This window comes from Octodon degus, unplaced genomic scaffold, assembly GCF_000260255.1.
Source record: "Octodon degus isolate 3935 unplaced genomic scaffold, OctDeg1.0 scaffold00043, whole genome shotgun sequence".
In the NCBI taxonomy this organism is placed as follows: Eukaryota; Metazoa; Chordata; class Mammalia; order Rodentia; family Octodontidae; genus Octodon; species Octodon degus.
This window is the reverse complement of record NW_004524619.1, coordinates 4,885,996-4,905,784: the sequence shown is the minus strand read 5'-3', so window position 1 is coordinate 4,905,784 and position 19,789 is coordinate 4,885,996. Positions and strand designations below refer to the sequence as shown.

The following is a 19,789-nucleotide window of genomic DNA, read 5'->3' as shown; positions in this document are numbered from 1 at the left end:
TTTTTTTTTTTTTTTTTTTTTTTAAACTAGGAATTGAGCTCAGAACTGTGCATTTGCCCGGCAGGCACCACATGGCCAAACTATACTTCTCTAGCTATGAATGTTTATGGATAAAACCTGAGGTTTAGAATTTGTGTTAAAATGGTGTAGGAAAAGAGAAGAGGCCAGAGTAAAGGTAAAAACAGTTATTGAAACAAAGTGACAGGTACCCAGTTTGTTGGACAGTTCTGTGTCTGATAGGGATTCGCTGGACAGTTGTCTCGGTATCTGCATAGGTTTGCAGTTCTCCATAATAAAAGGCTTTTTAGCCTGGCGTGGTGGCACATGTCTGATCCCAGCACTTGGGAGGCTGAGGCAGGAGGACTGCTGTGAGTTTGAGGCCAGCTTGGGCTACAGAGTGAGTTCAAGGCCTGCCTGAACTACACAGCGAGATCCTATCTCAAAAGAAATTTTAAAAGAAAAGCCTTTCAAAAAAATGTAATCTGTTGTTGTGCATTCCTATACTCTTAGCACTTTGGGGCGGCTGAGACAGGAAGGTAGCAAGTTTGAGCCCAGACTTGGCAACTCAGCAACTTAATGAGACTGTCTCAAAATAATACAGGAATGAAGATATAGTTCAGTGTGAGGGGCCTGGTCTCAGCCCCTATGACTCTCCTGGCGCTCACCCTTCACCCTCCTACAAAAAAATAAAAAAGAAAAGAAAGAAAGAAAAGTATAACTTGAACGATTGCATCTGGTTAGAGCAGTAAGCAGGTCTTTTCTAGTTCGTCCTGCTAATGACCACTAAAGTCCCTGGCGTCACGTGTAAGACGGGGAGGTTCTGACAGGCAACAAGCTGCTAAGGACCTGGACCTGAAGAATGACAGTGCAGTGAGTGCCCTGGGCTTGCCTGTGCCTCGTGTGTCCCACACTTGGGGCCTAAGATGACAGAACTGAGATGATACCAGTGAGCACAGACCTAATGCTCTGGCAGAAGCCTGCTGTCTCCACTCCAAAGACCGGCTAGGGTGACCAAGTGGCAGAACATGACACATAGAACAGCCAGACTTTTGAAAAATTCACTCATCATACCAACAGCCAGGAAGATCTTGAACCCAGTATGTGATAGTTGGTACCAACCCGCTATAACAGAGATGTTAGAATTATCAGACAAAGATTTAAAGTGGGCTTCAGCAAGCAGGCACTATGCCCTGGACGCAAGTTAGAAATGAGCGGTGTGGGCAGAGGTGAGAGGCCCGGCTGTGACGGGCAGGCCTGGAGGAGAGCCTGAGGAACCTGGAATGGAATAGAACTCACTGACTGCCCTCAACAGCAGGACATGTGGGGAGATCGAACGATAGAGATCACCCACAGAGAGAGAGAGAGAGAGAGAGAGAGAGAGAGAGAGAGAGAGAGAGGAGGTAGGAAGAAAAGAAAAGAAAGTGATGGGTGAACAGAGCTTCAGACCCGGGGGATTCTAACAAATGACTTTCATGTTAGAGGAGACCCAGGAAAAAGAAGGTAAGGCTAAGAAATTAATCAAAATATTTTGGCTTAAGATTTTCTAGGGGCTGGGGATATAGCTCAGTGGTGTAAGCGCCTGCATGGCAAGTGCAAGGTCCTGAGTTTGATCCCTGGTACCACCCCCCCCAAAAAAAAAAAAAAAAAAAAAAGGATTTACTAAATTTGGCTAAAGATAGAAGAAACCTATCGTCTCAAGAAGCTGTGTGAAATCCAAACAGGATAATATCTTCCATCAAAAACATACCAAAACCCAAAACACATCTTAGGCGTCTGTTTTGTTTTGTTTTGTTTCTGAGACTGGGCCTCACTCCTGTCTCAGCCTCCCAAGTCCTGGGATTGCAGGTGTGTGCTGCTGTACCTGGCTTTAGGTCAATTAGCAAGCAGGGGTGGCGATGTGACTCAGTGGTAGAGCGCTTGGCTTAGCAGGGCGGGGTCTTGTTTTAGTCCCCCAGGAGGAGAGCAGCAAGGGGGTATGACACTTTATCTGCAGGGAAAAGAGAACACAGGTTTCTCCTGCAAAACCACGGAGCCCAGTAGCCACCTGTGCAGCATTGTTCAAGGGCTGAAAGCAAGGGGTTGTGAGCCCAGAATCCAACGTCCAGGGAAATAGCCTTGAAGAATGAGCAGGAAATCGCTGCATTCTCAGACAAAGGGAACTAAGGGAATTTGTCACCAGCAGCCCTGCCCTAAAGACGTGGCCTTTTAAAGGAAATTCTTGGAACAAAAAGGAAACTTAAAGACATTTTGGAATAACAGGAAGACAGAAGGAAGCAAATAAAGATGTGGGAAGCTTCAATAAGCGGTCTTCCCTCAAAAGTCAGAAGCCACCAAATTCAACCATAATGAAGTAATCTGAATTATTCTGTAACCACTAAGGAAACTTAATTTGCAGATTTTGGGGGTGAGGGTTGAGACAGGGATTTGCTATATATATCCGTCCCATGCTAGTATTAAATTTAAGGTGATCTTCCTGCCTCAGCCTCCTGAGTGCTAGAATTATAGGTATGCACCATGATGCCCCACAGCATTTGTGTGTTTCTGGGGACTGGGAGACACACAGCCTAAGATATGCTGGGGATCAAATAGTCTTTTACATTGAGCTACATCCTCATCCCCCTCTCATTTTAGATGAGTTTCTGTTGAGTTGTCCAGGCTGGCTTCATACTTGTGATCTTCCTGCCTCAGCATCCTGAGTAGCTTGGCTTGTGGGCATGTGCTACCTTGCTGGGCTTTGATGTTTCAAAAATTTGAAAGCTCCTGCAAAAGAAACCTCGAGGCCCAGGGAATTTCAGTCAAGATTGGTATCAGACACTTAAAGAAGAATTAAAGGGCCGGGGAGATAGAGTGAGTGCTTGCCTGGCAAGCACAAGGTCTTAAGTTCAGTACCTGGTACCGCTAAATAAATAAGTAAATAAATAGATAAATTAATTAATTAAAAATAAATTATATGCAATATGAGGAAAGAACATTCGACAACTCATTTTTATGAAACCAATACCAAAACCAAAGATAATACCAAAAAAGAAAACTGCAGAACAGTCGACCAAGTAGGCTTAGGTCCGTGATGCAAGGCTTATCCACTGTTAGAAAATCTTTCAGCTTGAGCTCTCATATTACTGTAGCTGGCAAGTGAGAAAAGTTACATGACTGTGTCAGGAACAGGAAAGGCACCCGGTAGAAGTCAACAGCCATTCATGATAACGCAGAAAAAAGAGGAATATGGGGAACTTCCTCAATTCAGTATAGAGTAGCAACCACAAGAAACCCACAGCTGATGTCATAATTAACGCCAAAAGATAGAGCGTCATCCCCTAAGATCAGGGACAAGGCAAAGAGATTGCTTTGACCACTGTCACTCAGCGTGATACTGCAAGCTTGCAACAGTGAAGTCAGGCAAGAAAGGGGAATTAAAAACATGTAGGTTAAAAATTTGAAAGATTAAAAAAAAGCTGTCATGATTGTACGCATTGAAAATCCCAATGAATCTTAACAAAAACCAAAGCCAAATAGTAAGAACAAAGAAACCCTCCAAAATTCAAGCTGGGTGTAGTGGCACACACCTGCAATCCCAGATTTTGGGAGGCTGAGGCAGGAGGATTGTTGCTAGTTCAAGACCAGCCTGGACTACAAAGTGAACTTAAGGCCAGCCTGAACTGCATAGTGAGACCTTGTCTCAAAAAGACAAAACAAAACCCCAAACTTTCTCTCCTCTTCCTCTTTCTCCTTTATTATTTTTTTTTCCGTGGTACCGGGGATTGAACTCAGGACCCCGCACTTACCAGGCAGGCGTTTATGATACTGAGCTATCTCCCTGGCCCTCTCTTTCTCTTTCTCCTTCCCCCTTTCCGCCTCCGTCTCTTCCTTTTGTTTTTGGTCATAAGATCTAACTATGTACTCACTGAGTAGCCCAGGCTGGCCCTGAACTCAGTGATCCTCCTGTCTCAGCCTCCTCCTGAGTGCTGGTATTCCAGACATGCACCAAAACAAAACAAAACAAAACACCTGCATCTCTTTGAATAAGTAAGCTCAGCAATGTTAAGAGTACCAAAAAAAAAAAAAAAAAAAAATTATTATTTTTCCCTGTGCAGGAAAAATCCTGGACCCCAGAATTAAAAATGACATATAAATTTTTAAAAAAACGGGTAAACATGTATACATGTAATGAGTCATATAGGATTTAATAGTAGAAACTACAAAGACACTGATAAAAATCAAAGACCTGAATAAGTGGAGAGACATACTTTACTATTTTCATGGATTATAAATTTTAAATAGTAAAGATGTTGGTTGTCCTTGAATGGTCATGTCAACATATTTGCTATTAAATTCCAGCATGGCTGGGTTTGGGGTTCAGTAGTACGGTGCTTGCCATATATGATGAGATCCTGGGTTTGATCCCCAGCATTTCAACCCTCCCCATTCCAGCAAGACCTATTTTTGCAGAAATAGACAGGATTCTTATTCTGCAGTGTGTACAGAAACCAGAGGAGCTGAAGTAGTAGAAACAGTCTGGGGCCAACCAAATAGTTCAGTGGATTAAAGCACCTGCAAGCAGGCACCTGGCCCTGGAGTTCAGTCCCTGGGCCTGCCATGCCGGTGCCGCCCCCCCCGGGGTGTGCTGAGTCCGGATTGTGCTGAGTCGACAATTGAAACAGTGAAGTGGGGCGTGCGTCTATAATCCTGGCTTTTGGGAGGCTGTAAACAGGCGGATCACTGTGAATTCGATCTAGTAGTAAGACCCTGAACACCCTGTAGGCCCTTCCCAAAGAATTAGCTCTATGCGGTTGATAACTTAGCTGGAAGATTGTTAGACTGAAAAAAAAAAAAGAATGAACTGGAAGGAATCAGTTCGCCTTATATCAGGTACAAGAATGGAAATCCAGACTGTGTGGTATTGGTCGAAGGGGACAACATAGATCAGGGGAGCAGAATAGAGACCCCAGAGCCTAGCTGTGATTGGCAGAAGTTCTGAAGTCCTCAGGGGAGGGAAGCTCTTGATACACAATGCTGGGGAAGTTGGACATTCACAGGCAAACCCCAAAGCAAGCAGAAACCCTGTTAGTGTCATAACTAATACAAAAATTAACTAAAACTGGATCACTCACTTAAATATAGAACATGTAACTATAAGACTTCCAGGAAAATGTATTAAAAAAGGGGCTTTGGGATCTGGAGCTTGGCAAAGAGTTCATAGACTTGACAACAAAAGGAGAACAGAAATGATAAATTGGACTTCATCAAAGTCATAAACTTTTAAGTCTTAAAAAGATAATCCATGCCTCGCATCCGTGGTGTCCACGGCGTGGCAGAGGGGACCTGACCTTCCTGTGCTATCAAGCAAGGGTTTTTCTTTTCCTGGCAAAGTGTGCATTCTTCTGTTACCCTATTCTTGTACTGTGTGGACTCCCAGACCCTACAGAACTTAGAGCCCAGGGCTGCTTTGCTTTGAAAACCTTTATTCAATACCTTAAACCTTTCTTTCTTTCTTTTTCTTTTTTTTATTGCGGAACCAGGGATTGAACTCAGGCCCTTGTGCTTGCCAGGGAAGTGCTTATTCCACTGAGCCATTTCCTCGGCCCACCTTAAACATTTTTCACAGTTGAAAAACTCAACCTTAAGTTTAAAGTATTGTATAAAGTTTTTCAAAGCAAAGCCAGCCCCACATAGCCAGCGAAACACCTTCATCCAGGGCATCTAAGGAATTGGCAGAATTCTAGCTAGAAAACGAGCTGATTAGAAAAATCCCCAAATTGTGAGTTTTTCTTCATAATTGCCAGTTTTCAATTCTCTGGGAACAGCATGTTGGTGGCTTTTTATTTTTATTTATTTTTTATGTATTTGGTACAGGGTCTCACATGCAGCTTGGACTCGTAGTGATCCTTCTGTTTTCAGCCTCCTCAGAGCTGAGATTATAGGTGTGTACCACCATGACCAGACTCAGGCACTGAATCGGTGCACTGGTACTGCGGGTCGAATCTACCATGTCCAGTCTCAATTGCTGTCTCAGTGTGCCATGGCAGTGGGCCTGGCATGGCAGGCTCAGGGATCGAACCCCTGGTCCCTGTGCCTGCTTGCAGGCGCTTTAATCCACTGAGCTATTAGGCTGTCCCTGAATGCCTTATAATATGCTCAATTCTGAGAACAAACTGGTACCGCAGGTCAGAGTTGGCCCATGCGTGGATTAGGAAGGGTCCTGCATGTAGGAGACGCTGGCCCTGTGGCATCAGGCTTGGCCACCCTCCTGGCCTAAGAATTTGTTCACTGGCCCAGAAGCTTACTCAGCTCCACACTTTCAGCATTTTTATGAACTGTGAGTGACATCAACTCTTCTCCTCCCTAGAGGTTGAGGGTGGAGTGGGATGAAATTTCACATCTTCTAATCACAGCCCAGTCTTTCTTGGGTCCAGCCCCTGGCCAGGAGCACACCAAAAGCTACTTCATTAGAACAAGAGATCGCACAGCTGGGAACTTTGAAGAGCTGTAGATGTGTGCCGGGGTCAGGTCAGAGACTGGACTTTAGAACAAAGGCAACTCCTAGCATCTTTATCACTTAGAAAATTATGAGGAACTCTGTGTCGGGAAGTAGGGGGTACATGACCTGTCTGTCTGTCTGTCTGTCTGTCTGTCTGTCTGTCTGTCTGTCTGTCTACTTCCATACTGATGTCCTCACAAAGCCTATATATAAATGCTTATAGCAGCTTCGTAAGTAGACGACTTAAAGTGGTTAAGATGCTGTTCAGTGGGTGATTGGTTGAACACATTCAATCCATAGAAAATTACCCATCTGTGAAAAATGACAAATATTGGTATAAATAGCAGCCTGACTAGACCTACAAAGAGTTCTTAAAGACAACAACTAAGATTGCCTAATGTGTGTTTCCATTTATATAACTTTCTTGATACAGGATTAGAAAATTAGGGAACAAATTAAGTGGTTGTCAGGAGGAAGAAAAGTGGGGGAGAGGGAGGTAGGTGGGGCTTTGAAGGGGCGGTGTGAGGCATCCCTGTGTTGATGGAATGTTCTGGATCTTGACTCATCAGTGTTTTAATACCTGATTGAAATGCCGTGTTGCAGTTTTACATGATATTACCATTGGAGTAATCAGGTAAAGGCAGCGTTTCTTACACCTGCATGTGGGTCTGAGTCTTAATTTTCTTTTATCTGAAAACCAAATGTCTAATTGAGAAAAACAATAGCTGAATGTAATTTTTAAAAGCTTAAGTAATACAAAATAGGATTTCAGGGCAAGTGAGTCTTCCTGCTCCCCATGGCTCCTGCCTCCAGGGAGGCTGTGCTATGTACGAGGTGCGCTCTGCACGTTTTCATGTAGCGCGGACCCCTGTCGGAATGGCGCTGAGTGTTTCAGAGCTGGGATGTTGCCTAAATAACACAGACACAATGAAGGCTTCACGGCTGTCCGATTGTCCTTGCTGTGGCCGTGTGTCCCTGTCTCTCATGTGGGATCTCTGTCTCGAAAGGGACGCAGCTGGTGATCGTTTGAGCCACAGTCCTGCCCAGCGTATAACGAGCTGTGTAATTTTGTGACAGGGATCGAGCCCACGGGCAACATGGTGAAGCAGCCGGCCAAGTTCACTGTGGACACCATCAGCGCCGGGCAGGGGGAGGTGATGGTGTTTATTGAGGACCCTGAGGGGAACAAGGAAGAGGTATGTTGGAAGATGCCCCCTCCCTAAAGCTTGGGGAGTTTGTGGGAGGGCTGGGACAGAGCCTCCCTTTCCTTCCCTGTAGATTACAACCTTATCTTGTGTTCTTACCAAGAGGGCACTAAAGTTTATAGTGGTTAAAATAACTTGCCTGAGGGGCCGGGGAGATGGCTCAGTAGAATAAGCGCTTGCCTGGCAAGCACAGGGACCTGAGTTCAATCCCCAGTTTTGCCAAAAAATAAATAAAGTGATAGCATTTAAAATAAAAACAAAAAACAAACAAACAGGGGCCGAGGAGATGGCTCAGTGGAATAAGCGCTTCCCTGGCAAGCGCAAGGGCCTGAGTTCAATCCCCTGTTCTGCAACAATAAAAACGAAAAACAAACAACATAACTTGCCTGAGAGCTGTGCCTTGAAATACCCCGTCAGTTGCTTCCGAAGGATGCCAGGCAGAGTAAAGTCAATCCACTTTGGATCTAGCAAAAGCCTTGTTCGTGGGGGTACTAGGGACAGTGGCCATTTCTAAGGGCTCTTTACTCCGGGCTTTTGCATGTGTGTCTTTGTCATTTATATTTTCTTATGACCATATTTTATTCCTACGACATAGCACAATTTGAAATGCTAAGTTTACTGATGTATTTTCAGTTTTCTCCTCTGGGGCGGGGCTTGTGCTCCTTGTGATCATTATTTTGTTTTTGGTACTTAAAAGCGCATCCGCTTCCTAAGTACCCTCCTCCCCGCTTTGGAGACAGGGTGTGGCTGTGCGGCTCACGGTGGCATGAATACGTACCCCACCCAGGCTAGCCTCCGACTTGTGGTCCTCCTGCCTCAGCCTCCCAACTGTGAGAGTTATTCGTGTGTGCCGCACATCTGGCTCTCAGACTGAATCCATACTAAGCCAATAAACGTTCGGGCCACTTGCTTCCTGTTCTGTGTCACTAACGTTGACAGGCCTGACTCTGTGCCGGGTGGTTTGTTGCTGGGACCTCTGCAGGACTGGCAGACAGGAAGCAGCACGCCCAGGGTCCCTGGCCTGCTTGGCTGCCAAGCAGCCTTCCTTACTCACCCCTGGCACCTTCTCTAACTGTTGCATGTCTTCCTGTTTAGGCACAGGTCACCCCGGACAGCGACAAGAACAAGACGTATTCTGTGGAGTATCTGCCCAAGGTCACCGGGTTACACAAAGTAAGAGGAGTCCTCGTGGCCTAGACACTCTTAGCTTGCTTGGCCCTTTGTAGAAAAGGGAGATCTGAGGAAGAAGAAGAGTGGCTTTCTTTTCCCCAGGTTTTGGGCCTCTCGTATAGTAGGCAAGTACCCTACCACTGAGCTATACCCAAAGCCCAAAAGAATGTTTTTTTAAAACTTCTTTTTAAAGTGTCCATTCTCATGTAGAAAATTTGAAATTCATATGAGTCAGACTTCAGAACGAGCTAGTACATCTCCTCTGTGTAAACCCCACCGGCAGGATCTTTGTACAGTCCTCAGTTTTGTCTGACTCCACGTAAGTGCCCGGTGGTTGCCGCTACGGCTCTGGTGTGTAGGTGCAGTAGTGTGAGACTTCGGAATGTGTCCTCAGTGAGTCTGAGGGGTCCTCTGAAGTGGACTGGAGGCCCTGGCTATGCTGGTGTTGAGATCGGGGGGAGCCAGCTGACCATAGTAGAAGGAGACAGTGCGCCAGGCACCCTGAAGTGACAGTGACTGAGCCCCCGGGGCCTTGGTATCAGCATTGCCTTCTGTTCATAACGTGGCGGTACCTTGGTTCAGGAACTTAATTCTTGCTGTGAGTCTGGTCACAGGAGTATCCAGCTGGCCTGCAGGGTAGGGGTCCAGAGCCTGTGCTGTAGGACAGTGTGGTGACCCAAGAGTCTGCCTGCCGTTGAGAAGGCGCCTCCAGCGCATTGAGGCCGACCCTGCGTACCAGGCCCAGGCTTTGAGATCCAGTCTCAACTTATGTTTTCCATGAATCCCCATGGAACTCTGGACGTAGATTCTTCTCTGATGATTAAAAAGTTATGAATTTGGAGAAAGGAAATCTTAAGGAGGAACATTTTATGATGTAATTTGTTTATTTCAGCCGAGTATGGATTCACATGGAATTCAATCCAGTTCTCTTAAAAAATTTCAAGTTTGAGAACTATGCCTCAAGTCGATCAGTTTGAAATCTTGGGACCACACCCTATATTCTGGGAGGACAGAGGCCCCATGTACAGCACTCTGGGGGACTCATGCATGGAGCTGCCCTGTCAGTGGTTGGTCTTCGTCTGCTGGAAGGCCAAGCGTGTCTGCTGGGAGGAGCTTTGGCTCGCTGAGGGTGCAATGTCGCAGCCTCAGCTGTGTGGGGGTGGGGCCAGCTGCGAGTCCCACAGAGGTCTTTCACTTGGTCTCGGGTCCCAGTTCCAGCTGTCTCAGCTGTGTGTGTGCAGTGCTGAGAAGACTGAAAAAAATCCTCGATGCACGTGGCTTAATAGCGGTTTTGCTAGCACGGAGAAGCAGTTATAGCCCACCTGTCTGTCACCCGTAGGTCACCGTCCTCTTTGCAGGACAGCATATCTCCAAGAGCCCATTTGAAGTGAATGTTGACAAGGCCCAAGGAGATGCCAGTAAAGTCACCGCAAAAGGCCCAGGATTGGAGGCTGTGGGGAACATTGCCAATAAGCCCACCTATTTTGACATCTACACAGCAGGTAGTGCATCTTCTTCCATGGGTTCAACTTCTGGACCTTCTTCTATATTTCTGAAATATAAATAGTCCTCAAGAATTTTAAGGCTTACCTTTAAAAAAAAAAAAAAAAAAATACTGGGGCTGAACCCAGGGCCTTCTAACACCAACACCCCTAGTCCCCTATCTCCCTTTTTCTTTCTTTCTTTCTTTCTTTCTTTCTTTCTTTCTTTCTTTCTTTCTTTCTTTCTTTCTTTTTTTTTGAGACATTGTCTCACTATGTGGCTACATTGCTCAAGCTAAGTTTGAACTTGTGATTCAGCATCCCCAAGTGCTGGAATAAAAGCACATGCCATCACGTCCAGCTGAAGACTTGTCTTTTCAACTGAACAAATAACAAAATAACAAAATCTACTTTTCCCAGTGTATATTATGCATTTATTTTAGTATTATTATTTTTTAATGTATTTGGTTGTTGCAGGGTCTCACTATGCAGCTCAGACTCATGGTGATCCTCCTGCTTTCAGCCTCCCCAGCGCTGGGATTACAGGCACATCTCACTACCCCCCGGACTGTTGGGGGTGGGCTGGTGTGGCATGTAGTGCCAGGGATGGAACCACAGTCCCTGCACTTGTCTAAGCTTTCCTGAGCAGGCGCTTTAGACCACTGAGCTATCTTGCCAGCCTATATGTGGGATAGGGGATGGACTAACTAAAGCTATTATTTGAATTATTAACCTTCTTTTTAACGTGAATAATTTCGAAAATAGAGAATGTGAATCTGGACCAATTCAGTGATACCCTACCCCTACCCCAAGATGATGGTGGTCGTTTATGTTTCCTTGTGACCTTTTCCATTGCCTCTGTGTCCCCTTCTGTTTGCATTTTGCACTGCTTGGCAGGGAGCTATCTGAGAGCACCGAATCCTAACCACTAGACAACCAGGGAAGTTAGGGAGCTGTCTGAGGCGGAGCGCCTACTCATGGAATTGCTCATTCTTTCCCAGGAGCTGGTGTGGGTGACATTGGCGTCGAGGTGGAAGATCCCCAGGGGAAGAACACTGTGGAGTTGCTTGTGGAAGACAAAGGAAACCAGGTGTATCGATGTGTGTACAAACCGGTGCAGCCTGGCCCTCACGTGGTCAAGGTGTTCTTCGCTGGAGACACCATTCCCAAGAGTCCCTTTCTTGTGCCAGTGGGGGAAGGTGAGTGCTTTTGGTATGGAGACCGACCCTGCAGATGCACACTAAGGCTTCCATGCGCTCTCGCCCAATACTGAGTCTGCCCTATCCGCAAGGGCCACTTCAGTGGGAGGTGGATCACTGTGTCATCAAACTCTTAATACTACTGTAGGCCATTAGCTTCCCATCTAGTATGACACCATGCCTGAGATAATCAAATTACTAAGCAGAGAGCTTTACTTTGGTTCACATTTTTAGTGTTTTCAGCCTGTGGACACCTGGTCTTGTTGCCTCTGTACCTGGCCTGGCACAGTGCATCATGGCAGGACCACGTGGCAGCTGGAAAGCAAAGGGAAGTGGGGCTAAGATCCCAGTGTCCCCTTCAGGCCACGCCCCCAGTGGGCTAGCCTCCCACTAGGCCCCACCTCTTAAAGGCTCCATCACCTCTCAATAGTTTCACTGGACCAGCCCTTCCACATACGGGCCTTTGGGGTTCAGTTTAGATCCAGTCTATAGTAGACTGAACATCCCTGACCTGAAATCTGAGATGCTTCAGAGTCTTAGAATGTTTATTTATTTGTTTATTTTAGTAATGGGAATTGAACTCGAGACTTGTACTTGCCAGGCGGGCACCTATGCCACTGAGCTATCTCTCCGGTCCATCAGAATCTAAAATGTTTTCAGCACTGATTTGGTGCATGGAGAGCTTTAAATTTTAGAGCACTTTCCATTTCACATTTTAGGATTACGGATACTTAGCTATTGAAATCTGTGCAGATATTATAAAACTTCCCCCCAAAGAAAGATTAAATTAAAACCATAAGCCTGAGACATGATTTTTGGTCCTAGCATTTTGGATAAAGAATACTCAATCTTTATTTTTCATGAATCACACAGAGACCAAAGTGCATTAGTGGAATGAGCTCATTTAATAAGTTAGCTCCCCAACCATGTATATGGAGGAGTTGGGGTCTGTCACCGAGCTTGGAGCAGCAGGTGGCCTGCACCCTCCACAGCCTTCACTGACTACCAGACATGTGACACAGCTACCTCTAATTGTCATCCCAACATGGGGTGTCAGCACCACAAGGCACCAAAGACAGTGGAACTGCAGTCTGAGTATAGTGCGCCCCTAGCCACTCTTCTAAATCCCTTCTCGGCCAGGAACACACATTTTTCTCTAATATTAGACCTTCTCCCCTGACTTTTTGCTCCCTTAGTTTTTTCCTTCCCAACTGTGCTGCCTTTTCTAACCCAGACTCGCCTTTCCTGTTCTGTCCTCCGCATCTGCACCTCTCGTCTGCAGTCTTGGCTTCTTCTGGGGAATCCTGCCTCTGGGCCAGCCTGGACCCGAAGCTGCTGGCTTCCTAGTTGTGAGCACTGGGCCAGTGGCTTTTGTTTGGTAAGGGCTGACTGGTTGGGGTGTCTCTGCCAGTTCTTTGTGCAGCTTGTCATTGTCAGCTGAGCCTGTGTTCTCTGTGACTTCAGGAGATTCCTGTGCAAGTGTTAATATGGTGCAGCCAGACCCCAAACCTGCTATCTAATTGCTTTTAAATAAATGTAATTTATCTTTGCAAGCTTGCAGAAAGTCTGACAGTTTACTTGCAGCTCTTTAGCTCTGTTCACTGTTTATATGAACTGAACATTACCCTTTTAGTGTCCAGACTGACTGTTACACATGTTCAAAATTTCCATGAGTGTGTGTATGTGTTTTAAGACACATTCAAGCCCTCTGAGGAAGTCCTGTCATCCTGTTGTGACTTATTTCTAGTGTGAGTAACTTTTCTCCCTTTGACAAAGAAAAAACAAACAAAACCCCTAGCATATTCATAAGCAAAACTCTTTTTGACATAGGAAAGAAAGAATTTGGAACAGCTTTCCTGGTTTTTCTAATGTTTCCTGACCTGCTCTCACTCATGGGCCACCTTTTTCATTTCTGGCATACCCAGTCCCATCCATCACTTAAACTGTGTAGTATTTCTTTAGTAGACCTTTTCTTTTGATTTAATGCCTCCTGCTATAAAGACTTGAGGTTAAAAGAACTTTTATATCTGTCACAGTGAAAAACCGATGTGACTTCTCAAAGTGCCACCATAAACTTATATCCATCTAAAATTTTCTCTTAATTCCAAGAGTGTTCTTCTGCCTCTTTGGGAAGCTGTGGACATGGGAGGGAGGAGTGGCCAGGTCTTACAGCAGCCTCCGTCTGTGTGGCAGGTTCTCTTGTGGAGGCTGTAACCCCCAGTGGAGAGAGAACTGTCACATACGCAGAGTGGGCTTGGCAAAGGAAAAGCCACTACTAGACAGGAGGACTTTGTACCCATGAATTTCCCACTTCTGCTTAATGAAGAGGTTGCCCATTTTGGGTAAAGCATTCCTAGGACACAGAAGTGTCTGTGTCGGCCTCTGCCTAACTCCAGAGGTCCACATGGACCTTTCATGAAAAGAACATTAGAAACTGCCTTTGTTTTTTAGCTTTTAGACTGAAAGCTTTAGAGTTTTAATTTTTTATGTATTTGGTACAGGGTCTCACTATGTAACTTGGACTCATAGCGTTCCTCTTGTTTTAAGCTTCCCCAGTGCTGGGATTATAGGCGTGCGTCACCACGCCCAGACTTGGTGGCCCGCTCATCTGCGCCAAGGGTAGGGTTTTATAATAGCCTCAGAAATCAAGGCAGTGGTGACATTTCCTGCTGATCCTTGAGTTTGTAGCCTCCTAGATTCTGAGACCCCCGTGACAGCTAGTGCTGAAAAGGTAGGCTGCCTCGGCCGAGTTGGGGCTCAGCCATGTCTCTTTCTGGAGGTCTCTGTTTTGCCTGGCTGTTCCTGTGTGAAAGACAAAAACAACGTTTAGGGCTTTAGAAATGTCTGACCTGTAGTTTGGAACCCAGAAAGACTTTTTTTTCAAGTATTACATTTTCCAATTAGACTTGAAAAAGTCTGATCTTCCCAATTACTGGGCCTTTGAGTATGGCAGTGAGGTTTGAGTAATGTCCAACATGCTGTCCTAGCTCCTCCTCAGAAATGAAAGGATAAATGCCCACCTGCGAGCATGTTGTGGGTTCGCTGCCCTCTCCTGTCTTCACTGCCAGAGTCACTTTGTCCGGTTCTTCTGCAGTGTGGCTGTATGGAGTGGTGTTGTGTTTTTGTCTGTGAGCTGGTTTGCTCCCTGAATAGGACCTGGGGCTTGGGGAATTGCTGCAAAGTTTTTTATACAAAGCAAATATTTTCTTGGCCTTTGGCTCCAAGTTACCTTGGCTTTCTCATCCCCAAGAATGAAAGCTTGAATTGATGTCAAAATTCTGCTTGTAGCCTGCAATCCAAATGCCTGCCGGGCCAGTGGTCGAGGCCTGCAGCCCAAAGGCGTTCGAATCCGGGAGACTGCAGACTTCAGAGTTGATACCAAAGCTGCTGGAAGCGGAGATCTCAGCATAACAGTGAAGGGTCCTAGTAAGTGCTCCTTTTATTTTCATTTCAGCTGTGATTTTTCACCAATTTTGCAGTTAAGGCATATAGTTTTCATCCCATCAGCAGTTCTGAATGGATTATCTAGACAGCTGTGACAAAGAGTGTAGGCTGTCTGCACTCTTCAGGGAAGAGAGCAGTGATTGATTAGTAATGTCTGCCCTGGAAGTAGGCAAGAACAGCAGGCAGCTTGCTGCCTTTACATTACTGGGAGCAGCAAAAGCAGCAGCTGTTTAAGGGATTGGGGAAATGCTACTGTTGGAGCAACAAGCTGTAGTGGTATGTTTTCCTTGGAGACCTAGGCTCAGAGCAGAGGGTTCTTTTCTGAGGGTACACAGTTTGTAGGCATCTGAGCTGGGATTCAAGCACATTCTCCCAAGCCAGTGATTTCCCCAGTACATGTTACACTTATAGGCTATAAAATTATGTCATTTACTACCGTTATTACTGAGATTAATGCTCCTCGGAAGAGAATAAAGTTCCTAACAGGAGGTTTCCTTTGTGGATAATTGAGATTTCTGGAGAGCAGGTTCTACTCAGCTATCTGTTCCCATGCCCTGCTTTAGGGATGGAGACAGCAGACATGGGGACCAACGGCTTCGTCAGAACAGTTCAGCAGGTTAGCATTTGTGGTAGCAGGTGGGGCAGCCCTAGGAGGCTTCAGTACCGTGGTTTGTGGAGTTGAGCTGCTGGTGCTGGAGTTCTTCCTGCCTTGTATGTGGCTGGGGCAGGAGGCTTCTGCTGAGTTCCACCCAATTAATATTTGACCAGAGAGCACGAGGTTTTGGGGCAGGCTGTGTTCTACAAGCAGCTAAGGTTCTACACTGCTTGGACCTGGAGCCAGCCTCCTCTGGGGCTGCCCTCCCTCCCAGCTTGTTGCGACAAGATTCCAGGAGGCATTTTTTCTGACCTTGGAGTCTTGCTTGATTCAGTGGCTTTCTTAGCCAAACCTCAGGGCTCAACATAAAACAAGTTCCTGCCTGATGGCTGGGTCTCAGTTTGTGGTGTAGCGTCTAAAACCCAGCCCACTGTAGATAGCACACAAGGGCTTTCTTGCTTTTGTTTTCCAGCATTAGTGGAAGAAGATATGCGAAACACAGAAGCCAAATACTCATGAAGTCCCCCCCCACCTCAGTTTTTGTAGGGGGCTGAGAAGGGTGGCGATGATTATTGGGAAATACTGAGGTGTAACTAGATTAATCTTTAAGGAGACCTTGGACCTCAGGGCCCCTCCTGGCCGGGAGCACTGTCCCCAGCTAGTTAGCTAAAGAACCTTCCATGTTTCACACTTTGGGGCAGACAGAAGACTGATTTTAGCCTGAGAAGCCTCTCCCAGGTTTCAGGGGCCCACATGCTTAGGCACCCTACTTAGCATTCCTCTGTGGCCTGTCCTGTGGATGCTGCTGCCTTCCTGTTCTTGTCTTGGCTCTCGCCGTGAGCCTCGGGTCGCGCTGGAATGATTGCATGCTTTCTTCCCACAGAAGGCATGGAGGAGTTGGTGAAGCAGAAGGGCTTTCAGGATGGGATCTACACGTTCGAGTATTATCCCAGCACCCCGGGGAAGTACAGTGTGGCCATCACTTGGGGGGGACACCACATTCCAAAGAGGTGAGTCTAGGCCTCAACTCTGGGCGGGCTCTCGACCGCTGTGCTGCAGCCTGCAGGAGGGAGAAAGATCTGCTTTGTTGAAAGGTTCTTTTTAGGGGCTGGGGAGATGGCTCAGTAGAATAAGCGCTTCTCTGGCAAGCGCAAGGGCCTGAGTTCAATCCCCAGTTTTGCAAAAAAAAAAAAAAAAAAAAAAGAAAGAAAGAAAGCTTTTTTTCCCCCCTCTGAGAGCAGCATACAGACTTTTGGCCTATTCTCAAAAGCAGCAGAGTTGCTGTGGTTTCAGCTGCTTTGCTTTAAATCAAATGCTAGTGGTTTGGGGCCGCTGGGAGGCGGAGAAGCCAGGAGGTGCAGTAAGAGAGAGCAAATGGACTGTGTGTCTGTACCCCCTTCCATAAGCCGAGAGTCTCGTTTTCCAGTGAATGCCCCTGTTCACAGACGCCAGTGGGGCACAATCGGCTATGGTTTGACATCAAAACCGTCTACGTGAGTGGAGCCAGGGACCAAGGGCTTCCATGTGCAGCTCTGCTTTGTGGGTGTTGCGTTTCCTCTCTGCACTCATGTGTTTTTGAGCTCTCCTGGGGGCAGCTTTAAACTCTGAATACATTTAGTCTGCCTTGAGAAATACTTGGCCATTTCAGAAGCCCCTCCAAATCTATAAGGCATATGTTCTAAGACTTGCAGTAAATGCCTGAAATCACAGGTGGTGCCAGACCCTAGGTTCTGTTTCTTCTTACACAGAGAGGTCCATAATAAAGTTTAATTTATAAAATAGGGGCAGTAAGAGATTAGCAGCACTAACTCGTAATGAAATTGAGTTGCAGCAGCATACTAAAGGCTGTATGCATATAAGTCTGGGGAAACACCTATTGTCCCGCACGCCCCCTGTCTGAGATGGAAGGTGAGCTAACACCTACACAGTGAGGAAAGGTGAAGGGGATGAGGTGGGCGCTGTGAGAGGACCCGGCTACTGGTGACCCCTGAAGACATGCCTTTCAGCATTTGGCTGCCTGGAACTGAAGCTGCTGAAAGCAAAACAGAGGGTAAAGGGGGACTACTGAATAGGATTCTTAGCATCTACGCACATTTTTGAAAAACACTCCACCATACAGTGAAAACACTTTTTTTTTTTTTTTTTTTGCGTTTTGTGGTACTGAACTCAGGACATTGTGCTTGCCAGGCAAGCACTTATTCTACTGAGCTATCTCCCCAGCCCCTGAAACACATTCCTTTACATAATAGGTACAGACTAGTCAACTGAGCTCTCTTGTTACAGCGTAAGTAAGATAGGGAGAAGTGTGGACTTTCCAACTGCCCAGGCCCAGTCTGGAGAACCCTGATACAAAGGTCACTGACTACAGGTTGTACCAGGCATACAGTATGACTTGAGTGCCAGCCAGGGGCCCCTGAGCGCCTGAGGCGGCCACCTTATATTGTTGACGTAACAATGGCTATAGAGAAGCTGTGTGGAGGAAGGGATTTCCTAGGGTTTGGGACTAGGTGAAAGGATCAGGTAAGGGGAGAGAATGCATGTTAGCAGTTTATGACTGTGGGTAGCTCCTTCTTTACTGGTCTTTACTATTTCTGTTCCCTTTCTTCTAGCCCCTTTGAAGTTCAAGTTGGCCCTGAAGCAGGCATGCAGAAAGTTCGAGCTTGGGGCCCTGGTCTCCACGGTGGGATGGTGGGGCGGTCAGCCGACTTCGTGGTGGAGTCCGTTGGCTCTGAAGTAGGGTCTCTTGGTAAGTAGAGGCAGCTGATCAGCAGCTCGTAGAGGCTGATGACTACAGGGCACTGGGCCTGGCGCTGGCTGGGTGTTGGGGCTCACCTGGCCTCCCTGCCTTTAGCTTCCTGACCACATGGACTTCGGGTGTAGCTGCTATTTTTTCCCTTCCTTCTTAGGTAGGACCAAAACAAAACAAAACAAAACAAACCCTGTAAAATAGAGACAATGAAGTCAAGATTTTAAGGATGGTCGCTACTGACTAAATAACAAGATGTGGTGAAACCTGTCCATTATCAAAACTCAGTGTCACTCCTGCCCACTCTATATAAAGGCATCCTCTGTATAACAAATGTCAAATTGTAGCCCAGGCTTTAATAACTGAATAACATCGTGGTTATGTGAAACAACCTGATAAATAATAGTTTATGTTTTTTTTTGGGTTCTGATACTAGTAAAATTCTTTTATTTTTTAATTTTTTTAAAATTGTTTTTGGCAGAACCGGGGATTGAACTCAGACCCTTGCACTTGCCAGGAAAGTGCTTATTCTACTGAGCCATCTCCCCAGCCCCTAATAATCTTTTAATTTAATTTAATTTAATTTAATTTAATTTAATTTAATTTAATTGTGTTATGGGGGATTGAACTCAGGGCCCTCTGCCTGCCAGGCAGGTGCTTATTCTGCTTAGCTATCTCCCCAGCCCCTAAAATTCTTTTTAAAGCATTATACCTCTGGAGTTAATCCTCACTTTCAACTGTATATTATTCTAGTGTGTTTTGGGGTTTTTTTTCTACCTAAGAATAAGTCACCCTAGAACAAAAAAAAGCATTAAAATTTTTCCCCCAAACTTGTAGCTTCCCAAATTACATGAGTTTCTTCATGTTTGTCAACACAAACAATAGTCTCAACAGTCTGAAATGCTTGCTGGGTGTATAGCTGAGTGACACAGTGCCTGACAAGCGTGAGGCTATGAGTTCATTTCCCAGTACCCCCCAAAACCCCTGAAATTCTCCACTTGTGATAGACCAGGGACTTGTCGACACTCCACCCTTCGGCACCCAGGACTTCACAGGAAGTGTATTTTCTCTTTTCCCTGGATGCTGTCAGTCTCCGTATTTCTATAGGAAAGATTAAGCTTTTGCATAGAGCTACATCCCTAGTAACTCAACTATTGTTTTTAATTTTGAGCCAGGGGCCGGGGAGATAGCTCAGTAGAATAAGTGCTTGCCTGCCAAACGCAAGGGCCTGAGTTCAATCCCCGGTTGGGGGGTGGGGGGGAATCAATTTTGAACTAATTTGTCACTAAATCACTAAATCACCCACGCTGGGTATGGATTTGTGATCCTCCCGCCTCGGCCTCCCCGATGCCGGGATTTTAGCTGTGCTGTCACACCCAACGTCTGGTGCTGCTCTGGCTGTTCAGCGTGCCACCAGATAGCCTCCCTCAGGACTGACAGGCTTATTCTGGGAGTGTTGGTGGTACCCGCCCGC

The 19,789-nt window shown here is 46.1% G+C and overlaps 1 protein-coding gene across 6 annotated transcripts in view; it reads left to right on the top strand.

Moving 5' to 3' along the window:
- Nucleotides 1-19,789, top strand: part of Flnb (filamin B) — a 156,659-nt gene that overhangs the window by 74,666 nt on the left and 62,204 nt on the right. For all 6 annotated transcript variants that reach the window (XM_004631611.2, XM_004631610.3, XM_004631612.3 and 3 more), the window contains exons 5-11: nt 7,553-7,671; nt 8,776-8,853; nt 10,190-10,352; nt 11,333-11,530; nt 14,819-14,956; nt 16,453-16,579; nt 18,179-18,315. In XM_004631611.2, coding sequence (XP_004631668.1) covers nt 7,553-7,671; nt 8,776-8,853; nt 10,190-10,352; nt 11,333-11,530; nt 14,819-14,956; nt 16,453-16,579; nt 18,179-18,315 — 960 coding nt within the window. The remainder of the gene's footprint in view (nt 1-7,552; nt 7,672-8,775; nt 8,854-10,189; nt 10,353-11,332; nt 11,531-14,818; nt 14,957-16,452; nt 16,580-18,178; nt 18,316-19,789) is intronic.